Source organism: Eriocheir sinensis, chromosome 28 (assembly GCF_024679095.1).
Source record: "Eriocheir sinensis breed Jianghai 21 chromosome 28, ASM2467909v1, whole genome shotgun sequence".
NCBI classification, from domain to species: Eukaryota; Metazoa; Arthropoda; class Malacostraca; order Decapoda; family Varunidae; genus Eriocheir; species Eriocheir sinensis.
This window is the reverse complement of record NC_066536.1, coordinates 11,736,735-11,762,207: the sequence shown is the minus strand read 5'-3', so window position 1 is coordinate 11,762,207 and position 25,473 is coordinate 11,736,735. Positions and strand designations below refer to the sequence as shown.

The 25,473-nt window shown below is 37.1% G+C and overlaps 1 protein-coding gene and 1 long non-coding RNA gene across 2 annotated transcripts in view; one reads left to right on the top strand and one right to left on the bottom strand.

Annotated features, from left to right (window-relative positions):
• LOC127004703 (calcium/calmodulin-dependent protein kinase type II alpha chain-like) overlaps window positions 1–25,473 on the top strand; it is a gene marked incomplete at its 5' end in the record, with an annotated part of 123,379 nt that overhangs the window by 72,047 nt on the left and 25,859 nt on the right. The window contains one exon of the mRNA XM_050872793.1: window positions 9,798–9,887. Coding sequence (XP_050728750.1) covers window positions 9,798–9,887 — 90 coding nt within the window. The remainder of the gene's footprint in view (window positions 1–9,797; window positions 9,888–25,473) is intronic.
• On the bottom strand, window positions 9,908–25,295 carry LOC127004518 (uncharacterized). Its single transcript, XR_007757869.1, has 3 exons — window positions 21,385–25,295; window positions 17,617–17,680; window positions 9,908–10,270 (listed from the first exon to the last, which is right to left on the bottom strand). It is a non-coding gene; the product is annotated as an uncharacterized LOC127004518 (long non-coding RNA).

Below are 25,473 nucleotides of genomic sequence, written 5' to 3'. Positions count from 1 at the left end.
AAGTACATGTGCATTTATTAACTTTCTTTTTTACTCATTTTGTTGTTGGTGATAGTCCACATTTTTCTTGTAATAAAGTTTGTATTGTACTGAGTTACACAACATTTTCCATGAAGTGTCTCACAATTTTGGGGAATTATGACAATGGATAATTTGGCTTTCCCCATCCAGATGTACCAGGTGTTGTGGCTGGCTGACCTTTTTTTTTTTTTTTTTTTTTTTTTTTAATATAGAAACCTGCACCACCAGAGGATTCCAGCTCACTGCTTTCATTAAAGAACATAAAATGGAAAAACAGTACAGGAAAGAAGAATAATGCACAGCAAACATCACAGTAGCACATTGTTTATTACAACTTCTTGTTTTTATAAGATTTAACTTTTTGTATTACAGTGAGGAAAAAAAATAATGCAGTAAATTACACATTCATTGATTTTAGTTCCAGGAGTTAAAAGTAATGTTTGACTCCTATTTGAGACTCCTTCAAGAGGTAGGTCCAGGCCTGAACAAAGCTCATGTCACTGGTGTACAGTTAGATCTGAAGGGACAATGAGAGGCTCAGTTTTTGGAAGTAACTCACAAGTCATTGCAAAGCTGCCAGGGACTCTGCATTTGATCAACTGGAATCATGCGTTTTGGCAAGCAGCCATAATTGTCATTGTCTTTTCAAGGGTTTGGCAGTGTCCTCCTCTTTGTCAGTCAAATGATTGTCATATCCTTCAGTGAAATAGTTTTACATCAAGCAATAACTTACAATAACCTATTCTTTCCTCTCAAATATATATCCATATGACTTTCTTCATATAGCATTTTAATTTTGGATTTCACCATTTTGGAATATGCTATCTGTATTTGATGACAAAGGAGGACAGCACACAGCCTCTTAAATAGTGTTATCTGATGTATTGAGTATTTATTATTTTCTGTTGTTGCATATCAATGGTGGTTTGACAAACTATTAAATGTTGTATCAGCTCAGTTTAGCTCATACTTAAAAATAAAAGTTACTGCAGTGAATGATTTTGTATAGCAAGTTTAAGTTCAAGTAATATGTATAGCTTTTTCCAGATAATTCTCTCTCTCTCTCTCTCTCTCTCTCTCTCTCTCTCTCTCTCTCTCTCTCTCTCTCTCTCTCTCTCTCTCTCTCTCTCTCTCTCTCTCTCTCTCTCTCTCTCTCTCTCTCTCTCTCTCTCTCTCTCTCTCTCTCTCTCTCTCTCTCTCTCTCTCTCTCTCTAAAACTGTAACTACCTTTCCTTCCTGCTGGATGTACGCCTTCATACAGCCTGTGCCTAAGAAGGGTGACCGTTCCAATCCCTCAAACTACCGTCCCATAGCTTTACTTTCTTGCCTATCTAAAGCTTTTGAATCACTCCTTAACCGAAAGTTTCTTAAGCATTTATCCGCTTCTGACCTTCTTTCTGATCGCCAGTATGGGTTCCGCAAGGGGCATTCTACTTGTGATCTTCTTGCTTTCCTTACTGACTCTTGGTCATCCTCCCTTAGCCGTTTCGGTGAAACTTTTGCTGTTGCTCTAGACATATCAAAAGCCTTTGATAGGGTCTGGCACAAATCTTTGCTTTCCAAACTACCCTCCTACAGTTTCTATCCTTCTATCTGTTCATTTATCTTCAGTTTCCTCTCTGACCGATCTATCAGTGCTGTAGTAGACGGTCACTGTTCTTCCCCTAAACCTATCAACAGTGGTGTCCCACAGGGCTCTGTCCTATCTCCCACTCTCTTTCTGTTGTTCATTGATGATCTTTCCAAAATGAACTGTCCTATCCATTCCTATGCCGATGACTCTACTCTGCATTATTCAACTTCTTTTGATAGAAGGCCAACCCAACAGGAACTATATGATTCCAGGCTGGAGGCTGCAGAATGCTTAACCTCAGACCTTACTATCATTTCCAATTGGGGCAAGAAGAACCTGGTGCCCTTCAGTGCCTCAGAAACTCAATTTCTCCAATTTCTCCACCTATCAACTCGACACAATCTTCCAAACACCTATCCCCTATTCTTCGACAACACTCAGCTGTCACCTTCTCCTACACTAAACATCCTCGGTCTATCCTTAACTCAAAATCTCAACTGGAAACTCCATATCTCCTCTCTCACTAAATCAGCTTCCTCAAGGTTGGGCGTTCTATATCGTCTCCGCCATGCAGTTCTTCTCCCCTGCACAGATGGTGTCCATATACAGGGGCCTGGTCTGCCCTCATATGGAGTATGCATCACATGTGTGAGGGGGCTCCACTCACACAGCTCTCCTGGACAGAGTAGAGTCAAAGGCTCTTCGTCTCATCAACTCCCCTCCTCATACGACAGTCTTTTTCCTCTTAAATCCTGCCACCATGTTGCCTCTCTTCTATCTTCTATCTATATTTTCATGCTGACTGCTCTTCTGAACTTGCTAACTGCATGCCTCCCCCCCTCCCGTGGCCCCGCTGCACTCGACTTTCTACTCTAGCTCATCCCTATACTGTCCAAACCCCTTATGCAAGAGTTAACCAGCATCTTCACTCTTTCATCCCTTACACTGGTAAACTCTGGAACAGCCTTCCTTCGTCTGTATTTCCTCATTCCTATGACTTGACCCATTTCAAGAAGAATGTATCAAGACACCTCTCCCCCCAAAATTGACCTCTCTTTTGGCCACTCTTTACTTTTGTCTGTTGTGGGAGTGGCAAGTAGTTTTTTTTTTTTTTTGTTTTTTTTTTTTTTTTTTTTTACACTTGCCCTTGAGCTGTCTCCTTTGCTGTAAGAGAGAGAGAGAGAGAGAGAGAGAGAGAGAGAGAGAGAGAGAGAGAGAGAGAGAGATTTATAGATAGGTAGATAGATAGATACATAGACTTATGCAACATGAGCTGATACTCACTGAGGCAGGATTTCATAAAAGTATGAGATGGCCTATGAAGCAATTTTCTGTCCAGGTAATCTGCAGTGGTTGCATTGTCTCAAAAGGAGTTCAGAATAATGTCTTAAAAAGTTGCCCACCCATACCACCATTATGCAACAGCGTGTGAAAATAGTAATATGCAATTTAAAAGTTAACATTGTAAGACTTGTGGAAATTTATACCTAATTATGATAAGACAGCCTCAGAGCAAGTCATTGCCAGTATCGTTGGTGTTGTATGTTACACTCAATCTAGAGTGTTGCTGATTTCTTGTGTTTTGCTACTGACAAGGTGAGAATTCACTCTGCAGAAAAGTTTACTTCAACTTTTTTTATATCTATAGTTCAGTTTTAATCACTAGGTCCTGAATGGATGGTTTGTTCAACAGTAAGAATCACATACTTTGCTTTTACTTATTACATATTTTTTCTTTCTAATTCATCATTTTCTTAACAATTTGTGAATGACAGAATTATTAACAGTACTCATCATTTAGATAAACAGATTAGTGCATCACAGGTTAGTGTTGTCTTCCCTAACAAAGAAAAAGAGAACAAATTCAGAAACATCTTTAGATAATGTCAGATTAAACCATGATAACATTCCTGAAATTGATTATTGAACGATAGTGTGTGTATGTGTGTGTGTGTGCGTGTGCACTTACTCACTCAGTCACACACACACACACACACACACACACACACACACACACACACACACACACACACACACACACACACACACACACACACACACCTGAGAGATATCAAGAAGCATGGCTTTCCTCATAGATGCATTGACACCTGGAATGACCTTGAAAAGGAGATTGTTCAAGCCAAAATACTTTTGAATTTGGAGATGGAACCCAACAAGTGTAGCTTGCTTCCCGTATATCTCAGCTAGGTAAAATACACACACACACACACACACACACACACACACACACACACACACACTGAAGTCACTCTCATTTGAATTTTTTTTATCATAGGATATACATAATTGTTTTCCCCAAATTTAACTAGTTCATCATTAAAATTGCAACCAGATCAGGAACAATTCTCTCTCTCTCTCTCTCTCTCTCTCTCTCTCTCTCTCTCTCTCTCTCTCTCTCTCTCTCTCTCTCTCTCTCTCTCTCTCTCTCTCTCTCTCTCTCTCTCTCTCTCTCTCTCTCTCTCTCTCTCCCCCCCCCCCAACATGAAGTAGCTCACCACCCTTCAGCTAGTGCAAGTCAAGGAGAGGCGTACCTCTGCAACTTTCTTCCAGTAGCTCTGTCTTGGGCATTTGGCTCACTTTTGATGCCAAATTACAGTAAAACTGCTCAGAAATGCATGGCTGTAACTTGATTTGCTTGTTAGTTCAGGTTTACCTCTCTTTTGTAGTTCATGTCAGTTTACTTGAAATCTGCCATGGAGAGGGAAGCCATGAGCTGTACTCGTACATCATGTTACACTCCCATCAGCTACAGCTGTGGTCACACCCACATGGCTGCAGTAAGCAGTCACCTTTAGCTGTATGAGGCAGTCACTGCATGAGAGGTACAACCACTCTCTTGCCACTGAATAAGACTTTAATACCTCTTCAATACAGCTTTTTAATTTTAAATTTCCTCACATCATGAATTTAATTAGTGCTGAGCCCTAATTTCTTTTTAAAAGAGGCCAGCATATAATTTGTTTCATAACATTTTGCACTGGAAAGTACACCTCCTGTCAAGTATAGTGTTGAGGATCCTATGTGGCTTGAGAAGTGGAGTGTGCTTTAGAGTAGTCAGGCAATTGCATTCATTAGTGGAATTGGCCTCAGAATGATGCTCAAGAGTTTCCATTCAGAATAAATATCCAGCCTTGCTTGAATTCTTAAAATGCTGTATAATTAAGCTGTGTAGGGCACCTCTCAAGTCCACAGAGTTGTAGTAGTTAGTTGTTGACCTCGTAGTGATGATGCAACTTAAGAACTGAAGTTTCCCTTCCTTCCTTCACTTCTTGAGCACCTGGTAATTATTCTCTTTTCCAACTAATTATATCTTAATAGGAATAACTAACATGTTTTCTTAATTATTTAATAATTATTTGTAAGAAAAACAATTTTTCCAGTATTTACGTGTCTTAAAATCTCAAGCTTAAATGCAGGAAAGGTATATGTCAATTGTTAATTAACTCAGTTCATCAGTGGTCCTCCTAAAAGTTCACAAACAATTCAGTTTGTAAATTTCACTAATTCCTCTTTGATGTTATATAATGCATATTTCCTGTACACAGATCATTTTGTTGGCTTAGAATTTTAAAAATCTACATAACATGCCCCCTTTGATGTTATTCTTCAAAATGTATCAAGTATTGTGTCATTATTTTCACCAGTCTTTACCACTCAGCAGGTAGACCTTTAAAATTACCTCCTCACAGGCCAGTTGTAATTGCCTATAGACTGACAGACACCTCAGTTGTCCTCCCCTTCAGTCTCCCCATGCACATTCATACTAGGTATAGTGCCATCATTATAGAGTGACATTTATAAGAACATTTCCAAGGTTGGCTTTATTTCTCTAAATGTGATGTCAGCTGACTCTCTGTAATTTTATGGTTCTTCAGAAAAAAAAAACTAATAAAGTCACTGTGTAATTTTGGCAGATTGCCTAACATGTATCAGTATCGCAGTGTGTGCATTTGCATAGTTTTGCAGAAAAAAGGTCTGCCTTTGCTGGGGCTTAAAATACCCAACCCTCCCTCATTTTACAAGCCTATAACACCTAATATATAGGGCATAAGTTGCACACCCGTGATGGCATATGTTCCTAATACCACTCTGTCTTCTTCTTCTCCCGTCTTGTGGTAAATCCCATGGCACTATGATGTCCTCTCTCCTAGAAAGTGGTAAGCCCGTTCCGGTGCTGCAGTGCTTCTGTGTGGTATCGTTTTACTTTGATAGCTCTTTTATTTTCAGTACCTTCATAAATTTTATATACATGATTTGCAATCTTGTGCTTGTTGTTTGCATTCTTGATTTCTGTTGGTTTGCCAGAAGTTATTGATTTTAACAATAATGATAATAACAACAATAATAATATTAATAATTATAACTAATGATAATTTTGTTTAGGAGAGTGAAGGTGATTCTTATGCTGCATGGTTTGTTACTGTTTCAGTGGGTATAAAAATCTCCTTCATTTCCATGCATTTTAAAATTCTGCTTGTTGGCATATGCATATTATAGTCAATCTGAAATAAAAATTCATACATAAATGATATTAGTATTGTGAATTGAAAAGCTCAACAGCTATATTATAATTCACAGTTTTCTTCATGTCTCTTTAATACACGTTTTTGTGCTAGAGTAACACTGATGTGTCATATATTAGATATATATTGCAAAAGTGAATAATTTTTACTAGCATAATCATGATAAATGTTACATTTTGCTACCAGTACCATCATCATCATCAGTGTCGTCACCATTTAATAAAACTGTTTCATATGTAGGTGGCGTGGGTGTCAGAAATAACTGCTAGGAATATAAAGACTAAATGATCACACGTTAAGTCAAAAGACAAAACATCACCCTCCAAAGCCTACCACACTGCAGCCACAGTCTTTAAAGTACTGTTGACAGTCACGGATGTTCTACCATCTGTTAAAAGTTTAAATCATACAGTGGCTTTCGATTGAAATAGGTTCAACCATGTTGCACAGGTTGTACCCTAAATACCTATATCATTCCAGTGCTCAATATGCCATTTTCATTGATCGGTTTTTCCATAATATCCTACCAACTTTTAGGTCTTCTCTATTTTCTTTCTCTGCCAGCCTCACTGCTTTAACTTCTTTTCACTACCCTTTGCCTCCCTTTTCTTTGAGTATGCTTCTACTGCTGCAGCACATGCTCCTTTGTTCACATCCACACCAGAATAATATTCCTGCACTGCCTTATTCCTGATTCTTTCGTTTCTGTAAACTCCACTGATTTTCAAAGCCATATTGTCATATGTCATGACATTTAAGTAGTCTGAAGTATGTAGAGATGGTAGAGAACAGTTTTATAAAATTTGTATCTATATATGTATATGCAAATGAGGCAATTCCTTTATTAAAATTAGATGAGTGCACATGCTTCTCAGAAATTTTGTAGAGGCATCATAATGGATGCATAAATTCAGTGTAGAGAAAATTAAAGCTGTGATGATATAAAGGGAAGGAATACACTTAGGCAGTGAAATGGCATAGGTCTTCAAATTGTGGAAGAGTTAGACATTTAGGAGCCATAATTTGTAGGAGAAGCAGAGTTACTTGCGAGGGGAACATTAGTGCATGAAAGGTAAGATGGTGGTGCTATGAAAAACAAGTTTGGTATGGACCCAGCATAAAGGAGTCTTTGATAGGGGCTCTACTGACAGCAAAATACTTGATTAATGCAAGCAGTAAAGGTTATAGGTGAGAGGGGGGGATAATGATATGCTAAGAAACATCTGTGGTGTGTGCTGAACTATCATGCACAACATTGTAGGTATGGCTTACATGTAGGAATTATTAATCCCAGCCAGGGACACAAGTCTGACAACTACGTTATCGAGATGGCTGCAAATAAACTCTCCCCAAGATGCCCCCAGATGCTTACTTTCAGCAAAATATACATTATTCAGAAGAATATAAGAATATTATAGAAATGATATCTTCAAACTTGTTGTTGCTGTCAAAAGCTTTATTTGGGATTCAGTGGCTGAATGAAGATAAAACTGCTTGTGAATAAGGATGAAAGATGGGGAAGAAGAATTGAAAAGGGTCATGATAACCAGGAGCAATAAGCAGGTTTTGAGCATTGGGATGATAGTCTAAAGTCTCAACTTTGGAATTGTGTTTTAAACATTATTTAAGATATGTCAGGCAATGATTTTCACTGAAACCATGTTGAACTATAACATATAGTAACAATCATGGGTCCTTTGAGAGCTCTCTTTTGTACAACAAAACTGTAGTTCATGGCATCCCACAGAATGAATATTACCACAATGTGGAAACAGTACTCCAGAATAGGCATTTGAATATGGAAGAATACTTTGATCATTTATTTTATAACAATTATTATAATTATATCCAGAGCAACATTAGATCATATTTCATCATGAGGCTTAAGTATTTCATTGTCAAATAGTTAATTCATGAATTACATACAGTATTATATTCATTTTTAATATGTGTGCTAACCAGAATTATTCAAATTCAAATATAGGTAAGTCTTATAAATGTCAGGGGGAACATATGGATGTAGTGAATTATGAAAATAGTATGTAGCAAACATATACGCTGGATAACAGTGGAGTTTATCTTAAATAAACTGTTTAATTTTTGAAAGATTGCATCATCTGGCAATCATCTAATTTTCAATGCCGAGTGTTCATATAATCATGAGAGATAAGAGATCATAAGTCTTGGTTAGGGATTTGGCAGTGAATTAGTTGATGTAAATATATCTATACAGAAAGTGATCACTGTAATTAAACCTTAATAAGATTCTAGATATCCTACCTAAAGCCCCACAGCCAGTCATTACTTGCTAAACAGACACTAACTATTGATTATTAAACTTCTCATTGCATGATCATTTGTTTTATGTTGCATGCCTCTGCATTTAATTAATCTCAAGTAGTGGCATTTCCAAGAGATTCCAGCCTAAGCTTGTGTGAGTCATTTGTAAAGATGCTCAAATTAGAGAACAAGTTTTAAAGTAGTGAATAGGACTGATGTGATACTCTCTTGAAGCTGCCACTTTGCCAACTGGAAGACCTAATTTATAAAGTTTATTATTCCTTTAAATGCTTTTGTGGTTTTAACCATCAATATAAGTATAATTGAAATATTTTTCATCTACAAAATCTACATATATATATATATATATATATATATATATATATATATATATATATATAGATATATTTATATATATATATATATATATATATATATATATATATATATATATATATATGTGCAGTTTATTCACTGAATCACCATTTGCTGATCACCACTCATGAAGCAAAGAAAGACAAGAAAACCTGAGCACTTTTGTGTATTACATCTTTAGGGAAATGAAATGTTTCTTTGCTTCCTAAATATATATATATATATATATATATATATATATATATATATATATATATATATATATATATATATATATATATATATATATATATATATATATATATATATATATATATATATATATACACATATATACGTACGTATATAACTTTTGTGATCAACAAATCAATGTTTACTTTTTTATATACATCAATAGAGGTTTTGAGTTGTGGTTAATTTATGCTATTATCCTCTGCTCACATGTGGTGTGATCTTTTTAATCACTGAGTACGTGAATATGAGTTTTAAATGTCATTCTATTCTTCCTTACAAATCCTAGGAAACCTTTTACTTATCCATTGTTTACGATTTGGCCTAATAGATTTTGTATTTGCTCAGAGGATTTCAGTATGTATCATCCATAACACAAATGTTAGATATATACCAAAATAGAGAAATACATTTTCTTGGTATTCATGCACATGAAAAGTTCAGTGTGAAATCTCTTTCTTCATCATATTAGTTGCAAATTTATTTTTTTATAGAGAATGTTGTGTGTGAAAAAGGGATAGCTGCACAAGTTATAGTAAAAGGTTCTAATTTAGGGGTTGCATAGAAGAGGAGAAAAACTTTTATATAGATCAAGATCTGATTTGTGGTCATTGTTATTTGGCTTGGTAAGTAAACCAAATTTGCAATACTGAATAGAAAAAAAGTAGCATTTTGATTAAGAATTTTGATTAAGAAGGAGGAGCAGTAAAGCTGACTTTGGCCACCCGGCCAAACATCCCCTATGGAGTTACGACTTGGTTCTCTGCCCTCAGGTCGTTCCATCATCACCAAAAAGGGGGATGGATCACAGGTTAAGGAAAGCACAGACTCTAGCACTACCATAGAAGAGGAAGATGTAAAAGGTAAGATAAAATATAAATATTTCTGTATTGTAGAGAAAACCTTGATACAAGGTGAAAAGCTATCATGAATTATTATGGAATCATCCATGCGTGCTGTCACAGTAGACAGTGCAGTATTTTTTTTTTTTTTCTAAAACTTTATATTCTTATAAAAGTTATTTATTGTCATATTTTTGTCATAATCAATATTAGTACAACAGATTTTGATGGCTTTTCATTTAAACCATCTCTTTACTTTAGCCTTCATTCTTATTTAATGCTTGGAAAAATATGCTGCTGCCTTTCCAAAGTTTACCATTTCAGTTCACTGCTTGAGTTGTTCACCAAACCTTTGTCATGGGGTGTTATGTGTGATCTATGAGTAAATTCATCCAGGACATTGTCTGAAAAAGATATGTACATACAGTAGGACTACATATGAATAAAACAAAATATTAATTGTGCATTTGATATATTCTGCAGCATGTATTACTGTGCTGACCATTTGATTAAATTGAAGACCACACACACACACACACACACACACACACACACACACACACACACACAGTCTCTCTCTCTCTCTCTCTCTCTCTCTCTCTCTCTCTCTCTCTCTCTCTCTCTCTCTCTCTCTCTCTCTCTCTCTCTCTCTCTCTCTCTCTCTCTCTCTCTCTCTCTCTCTCTCTCTCTCTCTCTCTCTCTCTCTCTCTCTCTCTCTCTCTTAATGATATGCCAGAGAAAGTAAATAGTTATATGAGCTTGTTTGCAAACGATGCAGAATTGATGAGACACATAAGAAATAGTAAAGACTGTGAAATTCTGCAAGAGGACCTAAATAAGATCTGAAATTGGAGTAAGAAATGGGAGATGGAGTTTAATGTGAAGAAATGTCATGTAATGGAAATGGGAAAGAGTGAAAGGAGACCAAAATGGACATATATAGAATGGGAGATGGAGAAATATTAAAAGTTCAAGAAGAGAGAGATCTGGGAGTGATAATACAAGATAATAAACAGTCAAAGAGTCATGTAAATAGGATATTTGGAGATACGTAAAGAATGGTAAGAAATATAGGGATAACATTCCACTACATGGATAGAGATATGATGCAAAAAATGAGTACCACTATGATTAGACCAAAGATGGAATATGCGGAAACTGTATGGTCTCCCCATAAGAAGAAACGTGAAAAAAATAGAAAGAATACAAAGGATAGCAACGAAGATGGTTCCAGAACTGGTGGGATTGTCATATGAAGAAAGGTTAAAGGAAATTAATCTGCCAACACTGGAGCAAAGAAGAGAAAGGGGAGAACTAATACTAATTTATAAATTGTGGAATAAAATGGAAAAAGTAGATAACAAGGAGTTGCTACTAAGAGAAGCAAGAAACACCAGCAACACACAAGGACACAGTAAAAAATTGAGGAAAGGAAGATGCTTGAGAGACATAAAAAATATAGTTTCCCGCAAAGAAACATAGAGGTTTGGAACAGACTAAGTGAGGATGCAGTATCGGCAAAGAGTGTGCACAACTTTAAGGAAAAACTGGACAAGTACAGATATGGAGACGGGACCACACGAGCATAGCTCAGGCCCTGCAAAATTACAACTAGGTAAATACACACACACCACCAACAACAACAAGGGGACTTGTCTGAAAGACATAAAGGAGTACAGTTTTCCATACAGGAGTGTGGATACAATCGAAAAATAAATATTCACTTCATTCAGTGGATTTACATAGATTAACATAGAAAATCAGACCACACAGACCCCATGGTCCAGACTTGGTGGTCTGTCCTTAAACCTAAGTGATTTTACATTAATCAGAAGACTCCAAAACGTTGCATTTCTACTCTAGTTGATATTAAGAGAGAGAGAGAGAGAGAGAGAGAGAGAGAGAGAGAGAGAGAGAGAGAGAGAGAGAATATCCATATCACCGAGATATCCACTCGGTCTCAGCCTCACTCGTGTGAGGAAGAAATGAGGGACACCATGAGCGACTGCCTAGTTTTGGTACCGGCACTGAGCAGTCTGGTACCGGTACCGTACTGTATAGCTGGTACCGTTAGTACCGGTACCAGGACCGGTACCTGCCCACCCCAATTGTTGAGTAGCGTGGCAGCGTGGGTACTGTATTGTTGTTCAAGTGGTGCGTGGGAAGAACTGAGCTCAGCTGTGTGGCCATGGCGCCGTGTGAGTCCAGTTGCGTGAGACATCTGGTGGCCACTCCATAAAATATCGCGTATAAGTGAAAAAACGTGTAAATTAAACATTTATTTGGATTTTGGACCCCACGTTATTAAAAAAACGCGTAAACCAAACTCGCGTAAATCGAGAGTTACCTGTAATAAGCGTTATGGAGACGTGACAGTACAAGCCTAGTACGGCTCTTTTCCTGTATTTCACAACTAGGTAAATACACACACACACACACACACACACACACACTCACTCACACACACACAGACATCAGTGGTCTCAGATTGTGGTCAGCTGGTAAACACCAGTCATTAAGTATGAATGATTTCAAGAGTGCTTAATATCTGTCTTTGTTATTTGATATATTTAGTGTGATCGGATTTATCTATGTACACATATATATTCAATAATATATATATATATATATATATATATATATATATATATATATATATATATATATATATATATATATATATATATATATATATATATATATATAAAATTTTGGTTTATGTCACATCTGAGGACTTTTGGTCGAAGTTACTTATGGTTTTGCAGTTTAACCTGAATAATCATTTGCCTGAAGGGAAAAATCACTCATATATTGGTTATTAAAAACTAATTTGTTACACATCTTCAGTTGCAGAATTATATCAAAGAACCATAAGTAGATGTATGCAAACTAGTAGTAATATTATCAAAATAAGGTTTGATCTCATTCAAAGAAGTAGGATTGCTGTAGAAAGTATCAGTAAATTATGGTCAGTTATAGTGAGAATTTAAATATCAGGCAGATGTGTTCAGGAAAATTTGTATCTTTCCTTAATATCTTATATTTCTTTATATTTTCCATTATAATCAAGAGTCCTCACATGACAAATACTTTGTAATGAAAATTGTTTCGTAGCAAGTAGATTTTTTTGTTCTTTTTAGCTTCATTAAAATAATTGAACATGTAATGTAGTTTATTGTTTCTGTTGTTGTTTTTGTTGCTTTGTGTGTTTTGTGTGACTAATTATAAAAAGCTATTGCAAAGTATTTGGATCTCCTATTTTGTATTTATAGATTCCAAAATAATGACCGTGTAGATTATTGCTCAAGGAACACACACCAGTTTTCATTGATTAATAATTTACAACCAATACTGAATGTTACATTACGCAGGTAGACAGTATGTAATTTTGAAGCACCTCTTCAACCTGTGTAATTAACATAACTAAATAATGCCAAATAATCTTGTTCCATAAAGAAATTGCAATTTTCTCTGACATGCCATCATTTATGAGTGAGACACTACAGTAATCTCCAAACACTCACGTGTCATTGTAGCCATGATACTTGGTTGCAAAGGTAAATTCAGCACAAGAATCATGAGTGCATGGCAAGAAACTAATTTGTATTTGATATTCACTCAAGTAAACTTGCGAAAGTATTACTATTATCTTGTAACATTATAATGTTCATTGTCTTTACTTCATTCAGATCCTTGAGCAATATATATATACATAACTAATAACTACTAATGCTCTGCTTGGAATAAACTAACCCATGCTTACAGTGGCCAAAGAGTGGTGAATACAAACATGATCAGGTATTTACTGTTTCCTAGAGGAATTTTAGGGGAGGCTCATACACTTTCATGCAAAACTTTCCATGTTTCCACTTATATATACAAGTACACTGATTTTATGTAGTTAAAACATACTGTCTTACAGTATTATTGTAATACTGACATTTGATCATTTATCACACGCAACAAAGACAAGAATTTCAATTTGACAGTGGTTCAAGATTCATATGTAATGTCAATGCTTATCTTTTATCTTCATGTACAGAAACTGATAAATGTAATTTTACCAAATGAATGTGAAAAAAATCTCATTCAGGAAATTATATTTTCTTTTCTCGTGGCTCTCTATACTTGCTCTGCCGTTTACTGCTGCCATCAGATTGATGTGGTGTTATCATTTTCTGAATGTCCGTGGTGAACTAGCCTTTAGTATCCCTTACTGATGAAGGGTGTTTCTGTTTGTGTGTATTCATGATATGATGACTGTGTTTTCAACGTTAATGTGTGTTATTTTCTGTATCTGTGCAGTTGTATCCTCTACAGTAACTTCATACAGGTAGGAATCATTGTATTAAGGAATAAGTTTTGTATCTGTGGCTTGGAGGGTGCGTCGTCTGCCGTGCTCTCCGTCACCCCCTGTTCTGCCAAGCATACATACCCATCCCTCCAAGTCACAGATACAAAACTTATTCCTTAATACAATGATTCCTACCTGTATGAAGTTACTGTAGAAGATACTTTTTATGTGATTATATTTAGTATGCCTATGTGAATGAGCTATGTAGGATATAATGACGGAAAGTGTGCATTACTTTATAGGTAGCCTACTATCGCCTTCAATGTTACTACATTGCTTGTTTTGAAGGGCCCGTTATCCCTTGAAAACTGGCATTATTATTATTGTACTTTGTGTCTTAGGTGATGTCAATGTTTGTTAAAGTAGAGTGCCGTTATTCAATTAAACTACAAATATTATTTAATCATGAAACTAGCTAGATTATCTCAATCATATATATTTGGTATGTGTCATTGAAACAGTGCATGATGTCATAAACAGCCAATTAGGTGAAAGGGGGGCGGAGCTCAGCCAGCATGGGGGAAGGGCTTCTTGGTGCAAATTGGCCAAGTTAATTTGGACAGACTTTTTTAATAGGTTTTCATTGTGTGTGTGTGTGTGTTTAGGTTAGGTACTGGGTGCATGGGTGAAAATGTGTGGATGTGTGCAGCAGATGCATACATCAGCTCATTGATTCCTCTTAATTATATTTTACTTGTATGAGTGACTGATTTAAAAAATCATCAGTGTATTGTACAAGTTGTCAGTAACACATTTCAAGAATGAGATACCACTGCGTATTGATCACTTATTGCATCTGCAGTACTAATCTCATGTTACCCATCACTAAGAGGTTGCATGTATTCTTCTGTACAGTCATCAAAGCTATGTACAGTTGTACCTCAACATCCATGTATTTCACATCAACAGTTCAAAATGTTTACCGGATAGCTTGTAGATATTAACAATGTGTTGACCATCACAGCCAGCAATTAGTATTTACAGGAGTTGTAGGAAAGAAGATTTGACTGTCTCCTGATGTGTTGTGAATAATGACAGCATCAGTATAAGCTTGTAAAGAATGGATGTTCCTGTCCTTGAGGTTTTTGCTAGGTGAACCGAGAGGGATAATATTATGTTAACAAATGGTGCAGGGATGGTCAGCTTGACTGGATGACTCAGCTTATGGGCTCTGGGAGATTCCAACCAGTTGCAGCTCATGCCTGACGAGGACACAGCCAAAGGTAGGCAGAGCTGAGAGAGAGAGTGTGTGTGTGTGTGTGTGTAATTCACTTTTTGGTCTGCTGCGGGTCTCTCTCAAGACAGCCAGCCGTTCCCCTATGGAAGGAGCTACAGAGCTCAGTGACCGATCTTTGGGTACAACTGAGACCACTCCCACTCACACACAACACACAGCAACAATGAGGTCACAGCTTATGTCGCGTACCTACTCACTGCTAGGTGAACAGGGGCTACACGTGAAAGAAGATAAACCCAACTTATCTTCACCCGGTCAGGGAATCGAACCCCAGACCTTCTGGTTGTGAGGCACACGCTCTAACCACTGAGCTACTGGGCCGTGTGTGTGTGTGTGTGTGTGTGTGTGTGTGTGTGTGTGTGTGTGTGTGTGTGTTTACCTATTTGTAGTATACAGGACCTGAGCTCAAACTTGGTCAGTCCTGTCTCCCAATCTATATCTGTCCAACTTTTCCTTCATTATATTGACACTGCCTGCTTCAGCAATGTCTTTGTTTAGTCCATTCCATGTATCCACACTCCTGTATGGAAAATTGTACTTATTTATGTCTTTCAAACAAATCACCTTCCTCAATTTCTTACTGTGTCCTCTTAGTGTGTGTGTGTGTGTGTGTGTTAAGCCCATGAGTGTGTTGAGGGCTAAGCTACATCAACCTCTGGCCATGTCACTGTTGAGCGTGAGCTGCAATTGGCTGGAACTTACCTATGTCCCAAACCTGCATTCCTCTCAGGAATATTCATTCAGGAGAAGTCACTTATTGACGTCCCCATTATGTGCTTTGTTGGGTATTCTTTATGCTTGGGCTTCTGCTGTCTCATAAGAGGGATCAGTGACCTCAAGAGATGAAAGTATGGTAGATACTTAAGGCTTGTTGTTGGGGAAAAACGATGGGAAGGACAAACAAGCGTCAGTAAAACATCCGGTTGCATATTAGAAGAGGTGACATGCAAATAAGATAGGAATGTTAGTTTTTCTCTACAGTGTTCCCTGTTTATTTGTAGATGTTTTACTTGTAGATTTAATTATTCACAAGTTTTCTAGAAAAACTGTACATGTGAAATATTCTTAAATGTGTGGCTTATGCCATGCGTATAGCAGCAGTGTAAAAAATGGCTCAGGGCGCCCTCGCCGCCACTACCACCACCTCATTTCTCAGTTGCATGTCATCGTCAACAGTCATTAGTGTTGCTATTATTTCCATTGGCCTCATTACGTGCTTTCTGCAATGGTCCTGGATGTAGTTCAGCCACATCAATGACAAAAATATTAACCCTCTCGCTCACCGTAAGTTTCCAATAAGTTTCTGTTCCACTCACCGTGCATTTCTCAGGCCCGACCGGACTTTTTTCCCGCCACGATACTCTACATTCCCAGACGTGTTTTACCCTCACAGATATATCGTACCCCAATAAATTTGGTATCAATGGCTTCATAAAGACTTGTACTAGAACATGCGCAAATATAAACAGAGGAAAAATAAACAATACAAACTCGTTTCAAGTCTCCATATAGAGTATTGTAGCCAATAAATCCTAAGTATCAACTCTTCCCCACTCGCTAGCTCGAAATTTTGTGGGCCAACTTTTGTAGCCGAATATATGTTTTGAAGCGAAATTTAGTGAGGATTCTTATGGTATCCTCAAAATCCTCATATGCCTATTAGTTCCCGAGTTACACCAAGAAAACTGAATTTTTAAAAAAATATTCTACAGATCTATGCTCATCACTCCTCATCTACGCTCCTTACAAAGGTTGCCATATGTTACCATTAAGAAACTTATCGCAACAAATGACGCTCCCAAATTTGACGAACTTTCACCGGAAACTTAATTTTTAATCAATTTTTTTAACTTTTATGATGCATTTCGCATCATCGTGCGCCAGGACCTTTTACCCCTGATGACGCGAAACGCGTCATCGTGCGTGAGAGGGTGAATAGAAAAGATAGCAGTGTCGAAGAGAAGCAGAAAAAGTATTGACTTGGACAGAAAAAACATTGTTATTGCACAAGCTTAAGAGTGATATGAGTATTTAAGGCTGTGACCATTCACAGGGCTGTCAAGAGCATAACTCCTGCGGGAAATAAGGGAACACTGTACTTTGAATCTCATATTGCATATCACAAGGTTCAACTCGCAAACACGAAGGCTTAGACATACCGTAAGTCCTGTCTGGCACATCGGGTGATTTGCATACTACGAATACGCTTATGAAGCAACATTCCTGTATAGGATTAGAGCGGTGAGTAGCAGGTTTTTTTTTTTTGTTTTTTTTTTTTTCCCCCCCACACACTTTTTGTTGCCGTTGAGCTGTCTCCTTTGTTGTAAAAAAAATTAATTCAAATAAAGTTTGTGATTTTTCAGCAAATTTACAATGGCAGGTTGGCTTGTTTTCATTCTTATTTTTTTTCTTTTTATTGCAAAAAGTTTCTTAGATATATTTAGTATTCAATTTTATGTAAGAATGAAAAAGACATAAAAGAGGTCTGATAGAACTGTATGCTTGTAAGGCAAGAATGAAGACATTTGTTCCCTTGAAGCAAGTCCCAATCAAAGCAAAAATTTTGATTTATGTAGATGTTTCAGTTCCCTTTTCTTAAAGTGAATAATGATATTTCCAGGATTCATAAAGAATTCCAAACCTATGCACCATGGCCATGATTGATGGGCTTCCCTCTTATATCTGGTAGATTTTGCCCTTTTTAAAGGCAGCAGATTTGGCTAGGAATTGGTAAACATACAAAATTTATAAAAATTACATTTACTTTCCTTCAGAAGAGTTTATCATGGAACATGTCTCATTTGGTATTTGCCAGTGAATAAAGTGAGCCTTGAACTTTAAAAGTAAGCCCGAAATTAGTGCAAATTTATGAAATTCTAGCCTCTACATATTGTGGTTTTGAGTCCCTGGGAATGATTGATATTTACTAAACATTCATTCACTCTTTATTTCCCTTGAATATTTTTAAACCGTTCAGTTTACTAACAATAGCATCAAACACAACTAATTTTTATATCATGGCAAATGTCTCACTGATTACAACTTTGAGAGCATAAAGGAAAGTGACCTACTGAGCACAATCCAAAAACAGGGTTGAACCTGTCTGAGAGCGACTGGTTGGGTTGCTTTCAAAAGGGCCAAGTGCAGGTTTGCTAGTCATATTACCCAGTTCTTCAGTTTTCATCATCAAATGGATCTTTTTGTTATGATGAATTCTGAGGCACTAGTAATACTGTCATTTAGTACACTTCAACTTACATTAAAGGTCTTGGAGGCAGCTTACTTGTGTAGTTACTCTATGCCTTTTTTTCTTAGCTTCTTAATGACGTTTACCTTACTAAAATATTTCTTGGGTTTTACTAGTTTGATATACGTAACTACAGTAAACCCTCACTTTAAGAAACTAATCAGGGAGAGGGTGATGTTATATCTGTAAATCCGTTATATTTGAGGGATCCAAACTTTTGCGTGTAACAAACTTTGAACTGAAAGTTCACTTTATCTTACCATTTCTGTTTATAATGAAGTTTATTCATCATATTAGATGAAATGTGAGGCATGGAAGGATGAGAGCAGTGTTTACAGATGGGCAATACAAGTTTGACTAACTAAACACCCTCTGCCCAGTCACCTTTATTTCCACTGCCACTGACTGATGTGACTGTATGTGTTCAGCTGGTCAACCACCGAGCTGCACCCCACATGTACTGAATTTGTTCAGTAAATCCCTGCATATTCTGGACTGGTCCAAAAAGTTCACTGAAGCTGAAATTCGTTATACTGAGGTCCATAGAAGCAAGGGTTTACTGTAGTAAATCAGCAATATAATGCCATTCATTGGGCTTGTCCGCCAGCATGGAGGCTCTGATGCAGTGAATGTAAATATGATGGCCACTTGCCTATAGCCATTACCCAGGCAGCATAAAGTTGATATTATGACTACTTGACATGATAAGTATTAATAGTATTAATAGAGAATTAAAGCAATAATTATGTGAGATTTTAGTAAAGTAAATACAGTAGAGCCCCACTTAGCGCGAGATCAGTTAGCGCGAGCCACCATCTACCAAGAAAATAATTAATTAGCCCAAAAGCCTCAGTTAGCACGAGCAGCCACCACGACTGAATTTTGAAAATTGTGCCAAGCTGCCATGATGTGCAGCACAAGCCACCATGATGCACAGCACAAGCTGCCATGATGTGCGGCACAAGTCGCCATGATGCACGGCACAAGCCACCATGATGCACGGCACAAGCCGCCATGATGCACGGCACAAGCCTCGAGAGCCCTTACTTTAGCAGACGACGCCATGTTGATACAGGGCAAGTGCTTTGTTTACATTGTTGGATGTGGATACAGGCAACTGACCTTGGCCGTGTGTGACGCACACCTGGAAAATTTGGATTTGCCGGTTGTCCAAGCTGCTGCCAACGCGGTGGGAAGAAAAGGGCTCATTGTGACACCAGGTTACGGTGAACCGACAACTCACTCCCGGATGGGCACACGGGCGTTGCCAGTAGCCACAACAGTCAGAAGAAAATGGCCAGTGTGATACTGCCTTAAGGCAGCGAGGCCGCTGACCGGATGAGTGTCGGTGATGACGTCATCGGACTCCCAGCGAATCACAAGCGTGTTTTCAGAGCTCAGCCAATCGTAGGTTTTTTTTTTTAATGCGAGTGATTATTTTGAGTAATTATCAAACACAAAAGTCAGACCCACGTTTGCACCAAATAATTTTTTTCATATTGGTTACTTTATTCAATCAGCGCAAATTCAGTTAGCGCGACCGCGTTAATCCACCTAATTCTCGCGCTAAATGGGGCTCTACTGTATATTGAGACAAAGGAAAGCTGTGTAAAGTGACTACACAATTACTGATCATGAAATCCACAGAGTAACTAGTTGAAGATATGACCTAACCAAAGGCTGTGTCATTTAGCAAGATGTTAATGATATCAATTTTCTGGTCGGTGGGAATTTATATAGGACTGAGCTTAATTGGGGTAGCTGCTAATGACACCAGATTTGTTGATCATCTTATGCTGAGAGCATAATTCTAAGCTTTCATTGTTAATACAAATCGTGAGTGTCGTCTTATATGTCAGTCATGTTGTACACTGGCAAATACAGTAGTGCAGAATAGAATAATGCATTATCATGTGGTGTGCAGTCTGAGCTTTAGAAACTAAATATAATTATACCGTTTAATTGTGTGGCCACACATCTTGGCAACATGATTTTCACTGTGTTAGCCATAAGTAGTTTCACAGTATCTCAAACATGTTGATAGCACTGTATTAATGATTTGTTGGTATATGCTGTAGTGTGTAAAAGTTTCATGTTTTGGGGCTGGTATCCAGGTATTACCATTCCCACATAAGCTTGACAAGACAGACCATGCAAAATAATTACATAAGAGACTTAGGAATAAGTATTTCACCTAATACCATTACTTCACTGGTGTGGAACTGAACAGATATCATTTACAAAAACAAAATTTAGTTGACATGGTATCCATGTCTGCAATGACATGTGGACACTAACCCAGTGTCTCAGCTCTGTGACCAACAAGTTGCTTTCCTTGGAGTTGCCAAATATGTGATTCTCTGAGCACTTATGGTGCTTACTGTCAGGGATGGCCCCTATGGTCCAAACATCTGGTAATTGTTATATTGACCTTGAACAGAGGCAGAATTTATTGGCTTAATATGTAAGTAGTAAGTTAGAGATATGTGTATATACTGAGAAACCTCAGAATAAGTGACAGCTTATAGCTTTACCACAGTACCATATGGTATTACTCATAGCTGCCTATGAAATAGTCAGCCACTACATTAGGATTTGTCATTTGTTACTGTGGGAGGCATACTTATCAAGATAATGCTACACTGTTCCATAAAGTAATTAATTGTATAGAATATTTCACCTTAGAATCAGAAAAGTTATGAGAATACTGTGCCAGTGGCATCATCAGGCTCCTTATACTGTCCTCTTCACTTCAGCCAAGCAACCCAACCTCCTTATCTTCACCCACTCAACACTTCAGCTACTGTTTTCAATCATGTAATGCCTCATATTCATTATGTATTTGTATATCTTCTCATGTCTTGTACATTTTGCTACACATGTTTTAAAGCTCATGTTATCTGAAAGGGTTAAGTAATTATTCTTTGAAAATGTGTAAGCCTATCAATAGTAGTTAAGTGAAAGATATATTTTTATTAACACATGCTAGAGAGAGAAGGGAGTAGTAGGAGTTTATCTGCTGATGTGCCATGTTTTGTATTATATTACCTGCCATTTCTGTATGTGGCCTGCTTAGACTTGCAACTGTGGGTATAACTTTTTTTTCTTTCAGATATATTAGTCTTTGATGCCAGCAAATGTTAAGCTCTTTAGATACTTGAAAAATAGTGTTTGGATAAATTTGCTTGAGATTTTAAAGCTAAAAATTTAATTTTGGGATTTTATTGTACTTTTCACTACAGCCATACCATAATGAATGAGGTTAATTTAGGGTTACTGGTGCTGCAGCAAGGTAACTGTTAGAAAACAGTGAGGAAAGATTAGCAAAAACTCCGCCCACTTTGAAGATTAGCTTGTCCGTCCCTCACTGTGTGGTGCACATTAGTAAAATAGAACCTAGAGTCAATAGAGGAGATTGTGACTTTTTTTTTTTTTTTTTTTTTTTTTTTAGATGATGATGAAATATAGCCTCAGATGGGAAACTAAAAGACAATAAGCCCTCCAGTTAGGCAGCTAGTAAGATCATCAGCAAAAAAAACTTGCCAATGCAGAATTGTCAAACCAAAGGGGTATCTAATAGAAAAAAGTCTACTTGGTGCCAAAGGACTTAGCCAGCATCACTTTTTTCATCCCTTAAAACATAGCATAATTTATTGCAGGAGAATTCATAATTAGTAACTCAAATGTTAATGCATGCAACAAAATTTAAAATGAGTGTTGAGGTTGCCTTTTGTACATGAAGGCATTATTGTGGTATCAGAGGCTGAGGAGGGAAGGCTAATATTCGTCACATCCCTCCTCTACCTGCTCAGCTCCTACCACTGCCACCGTTACCTCTGCCTTTTCTACAACTTGATCAAAGCCTTGTTAGCTGATTCCAGTCTGGCACCAGTTAATTGACAGGCTCACAGGCATTGAGTTTTTATTTTCCAAAGGATATGCTAGTCAGAAATCCAGGATCATTTTGAGAGAGAGGGTGGAGAGAGAACAAGGGACAAAGGTTGAGACTGTGACTGCCTCGTCTGCATTGCTAGCCATGCTCTCATTTGTTTTAATCTCTTTGAAATCTCCTTTTAGGTTTGACTGTCCATTTCTTTATATGATATCAGTTTAACATTGGCAATAATTTTCTGATCCTTAGGCTGGGTTCTATTGATTGCATAAGGAGGCCAAAATCATCTCTGTACAGCGCCTGTTCATTGTTTTGTAATGAGCGCATGATATCACCATATCTTGTAGTTTCTGTTTTGTGCACCACATACTGTATTTCCGCCATATAAGACACACTTTTTAAAAAAAAATAAGATTTGAAAAATCACCCTGCATCTTATACGCTGATGGTTAGGTTTTGGTAGGCCTAGGGGTTATTGTTACTGGTACAGAACCAACACCCAAAACACCTCCATTTGACACAAGAGTTCCCAGATGTCCCCAGAATGAAATATGCCATATTTTGCAGCATGTAACTCGCACTTTTCACTCAGAAAATGCCCAAAAAGTTACCCCAGCTTGGTATATGCCTAAGGTACAAATTTTGATTGATTTAAATAATGAATAGTGTGATGCAATAGAAAAGAAAAGTCTGAATAAGCAGAAGAGAGGAGGAGGAAACATGCAGCGATAAAACCGTATAGGTCACGTGGCGCAGCGTGAACACGAAACACAACACACAAGACAACACCACCACGGCGCACCAGTCACCAGTGTGCCAGGTACCTTGACGGTGATGGTTAACCCGGTAGTAGCGGGGATCATGTTTCTTAGTGGTCCCTCCAAGCGAGAAAAATGAGAAAAAAACACCCCTCACACAAACCATTTTATAATATATATCAAAGCATTTCTGATCAGATTATGTATCATCTATTTTGGGTGTAAATATCATGGCACAATTTTGGGCCATCGCTGCTACACGGTGAAGCCACAAATTTGGCCCGTCGCTGCTACTGGGTTAAAGCATCTATTACTCAGGAACAATATCCATGGAGCAAGGTGCTGCCTGACATGACTGTTCAGTGATTGTGGGGCGGACTTGGGCGGATTAGTCTGGAGCTAGTATTTCTGCTGTGCAGTGACCCAGTCAGTTGACGTTTTCTGTGATGTATGTTCAAAAGAGCGGATATCCAAGGATGACTAAAGTGTTTCCTGTAAAAGCATTTTTGTTTCTCATTACAAAAATAACTATGTTACAACATAATGTGATTGAAAGAAATTAATCAACACCTATTTCTACTTGAAAGTAGGTATACGGTCCCTGAAAGTCAAGATTGCCCATCGAACGTAGCATTTCTGTGTGATTAGCTCCCTCAGTAGCTCAGTGAAAGTTACTGCCTGCACACTGCGCAGTGGTTGAATCAGCTAACCAACCCTTTTGTTTACCATTTCAAAGTAACCAACAGTGGAACACTTTGAACACAGAGAAGGACACAAAGCAACATACGGTGTCATAGTCATAATTATTGTAAGTAAGGTGGCCACATGTAATACTGCATACACATTAAGTTTAGGGAAAATGTGGAGTTTTTTATTTTTTCTAAATATATCTTGCTAAATTATAGGTGCGTCTTATATGGCGGGAAATACAGTATTTGTTCTTGGGGTTCATGGATACATCAATTGGCAGATTACAATTCTTTGGAAATTCTGAAAGGGAAAATAATTTAATAGATTTTGATGATGTGTAAGGAAGAAACAGGAAGCATTCAAATAGAAAAAAAGATAGTAGGAATCAGATTTTTGCATTAAATTTTAATAATAGAGAAGTACTTAGGGAAGGCAAGAGCTGTATATTGTTTGGACCTGGGTGACCTTTGATATGACTAGAGAGCTTTATGAAGTAACTAAGTCTGTGATTTTGGAGCATATGTAAAGGTGGCGTGAGCATGGAATGAAAATACAAATGATGAATTCATGTAGAGAGATAACAAATTCAGATTAAGTGGGTTAAGTTGTTGGGAAACAGCCAGGCTTATGAATAAGTAGATATGCAAGTAAAGTTAAGGAATTCAAGAGAAAAAATGTGGCCAGGGGTTGAACTTACGAGGAATAGTGTATGAAGAAGGACAATTAGTTTTTCTCTGTGGCCATTTAACTTAATAGTTACTTCTTTAAAACACATGAGAAATTTATCTTAATCAGTAGGAGAAGCCAGACTGTAAGAGTCTTGCCTGGGGCAGGATTCAAACCTGTTAGCCAGGGGAACAAGGAGACCAGAGGCTATTGCTTTGCCAATGAAGCCAAACATAGTACTCCAGTGGCTAAGTGTGATTTGGGGGGCAATTTGCATCTGATCGGCCCTTTACTCCTGAATTAATTGGAGCACAGATCTTGTCCTCATCATTTATTATGCTAATTGCATCTTGCAGTTAGGTAAAAAAAATCCTTGATGGGCTTTGGGAAAGCAATGAATGTAGGAAAAAAAAAAGATAATGAGAATTTTCTGTATTCACCAAGTAAATTAATAAAAACCTGCTTTGTATTTATAACTAAGTTTCTGCTGTCACTAGTTTCCTGGATTAAATTCAATCTGTAGAGATGTGGCATTTTTCACCACACAACGTTTCATTGTTTTGTGAAGCTGCTTAATTATTATGATGTAATATATATATATATATATATATATATATATATATATATATATATATATATATATATATATATATATATATATATATATATATATATATATATATATATATATATATATATATATATATATATATATATATATATATATATATATATATATATATATATATATATATATATATAT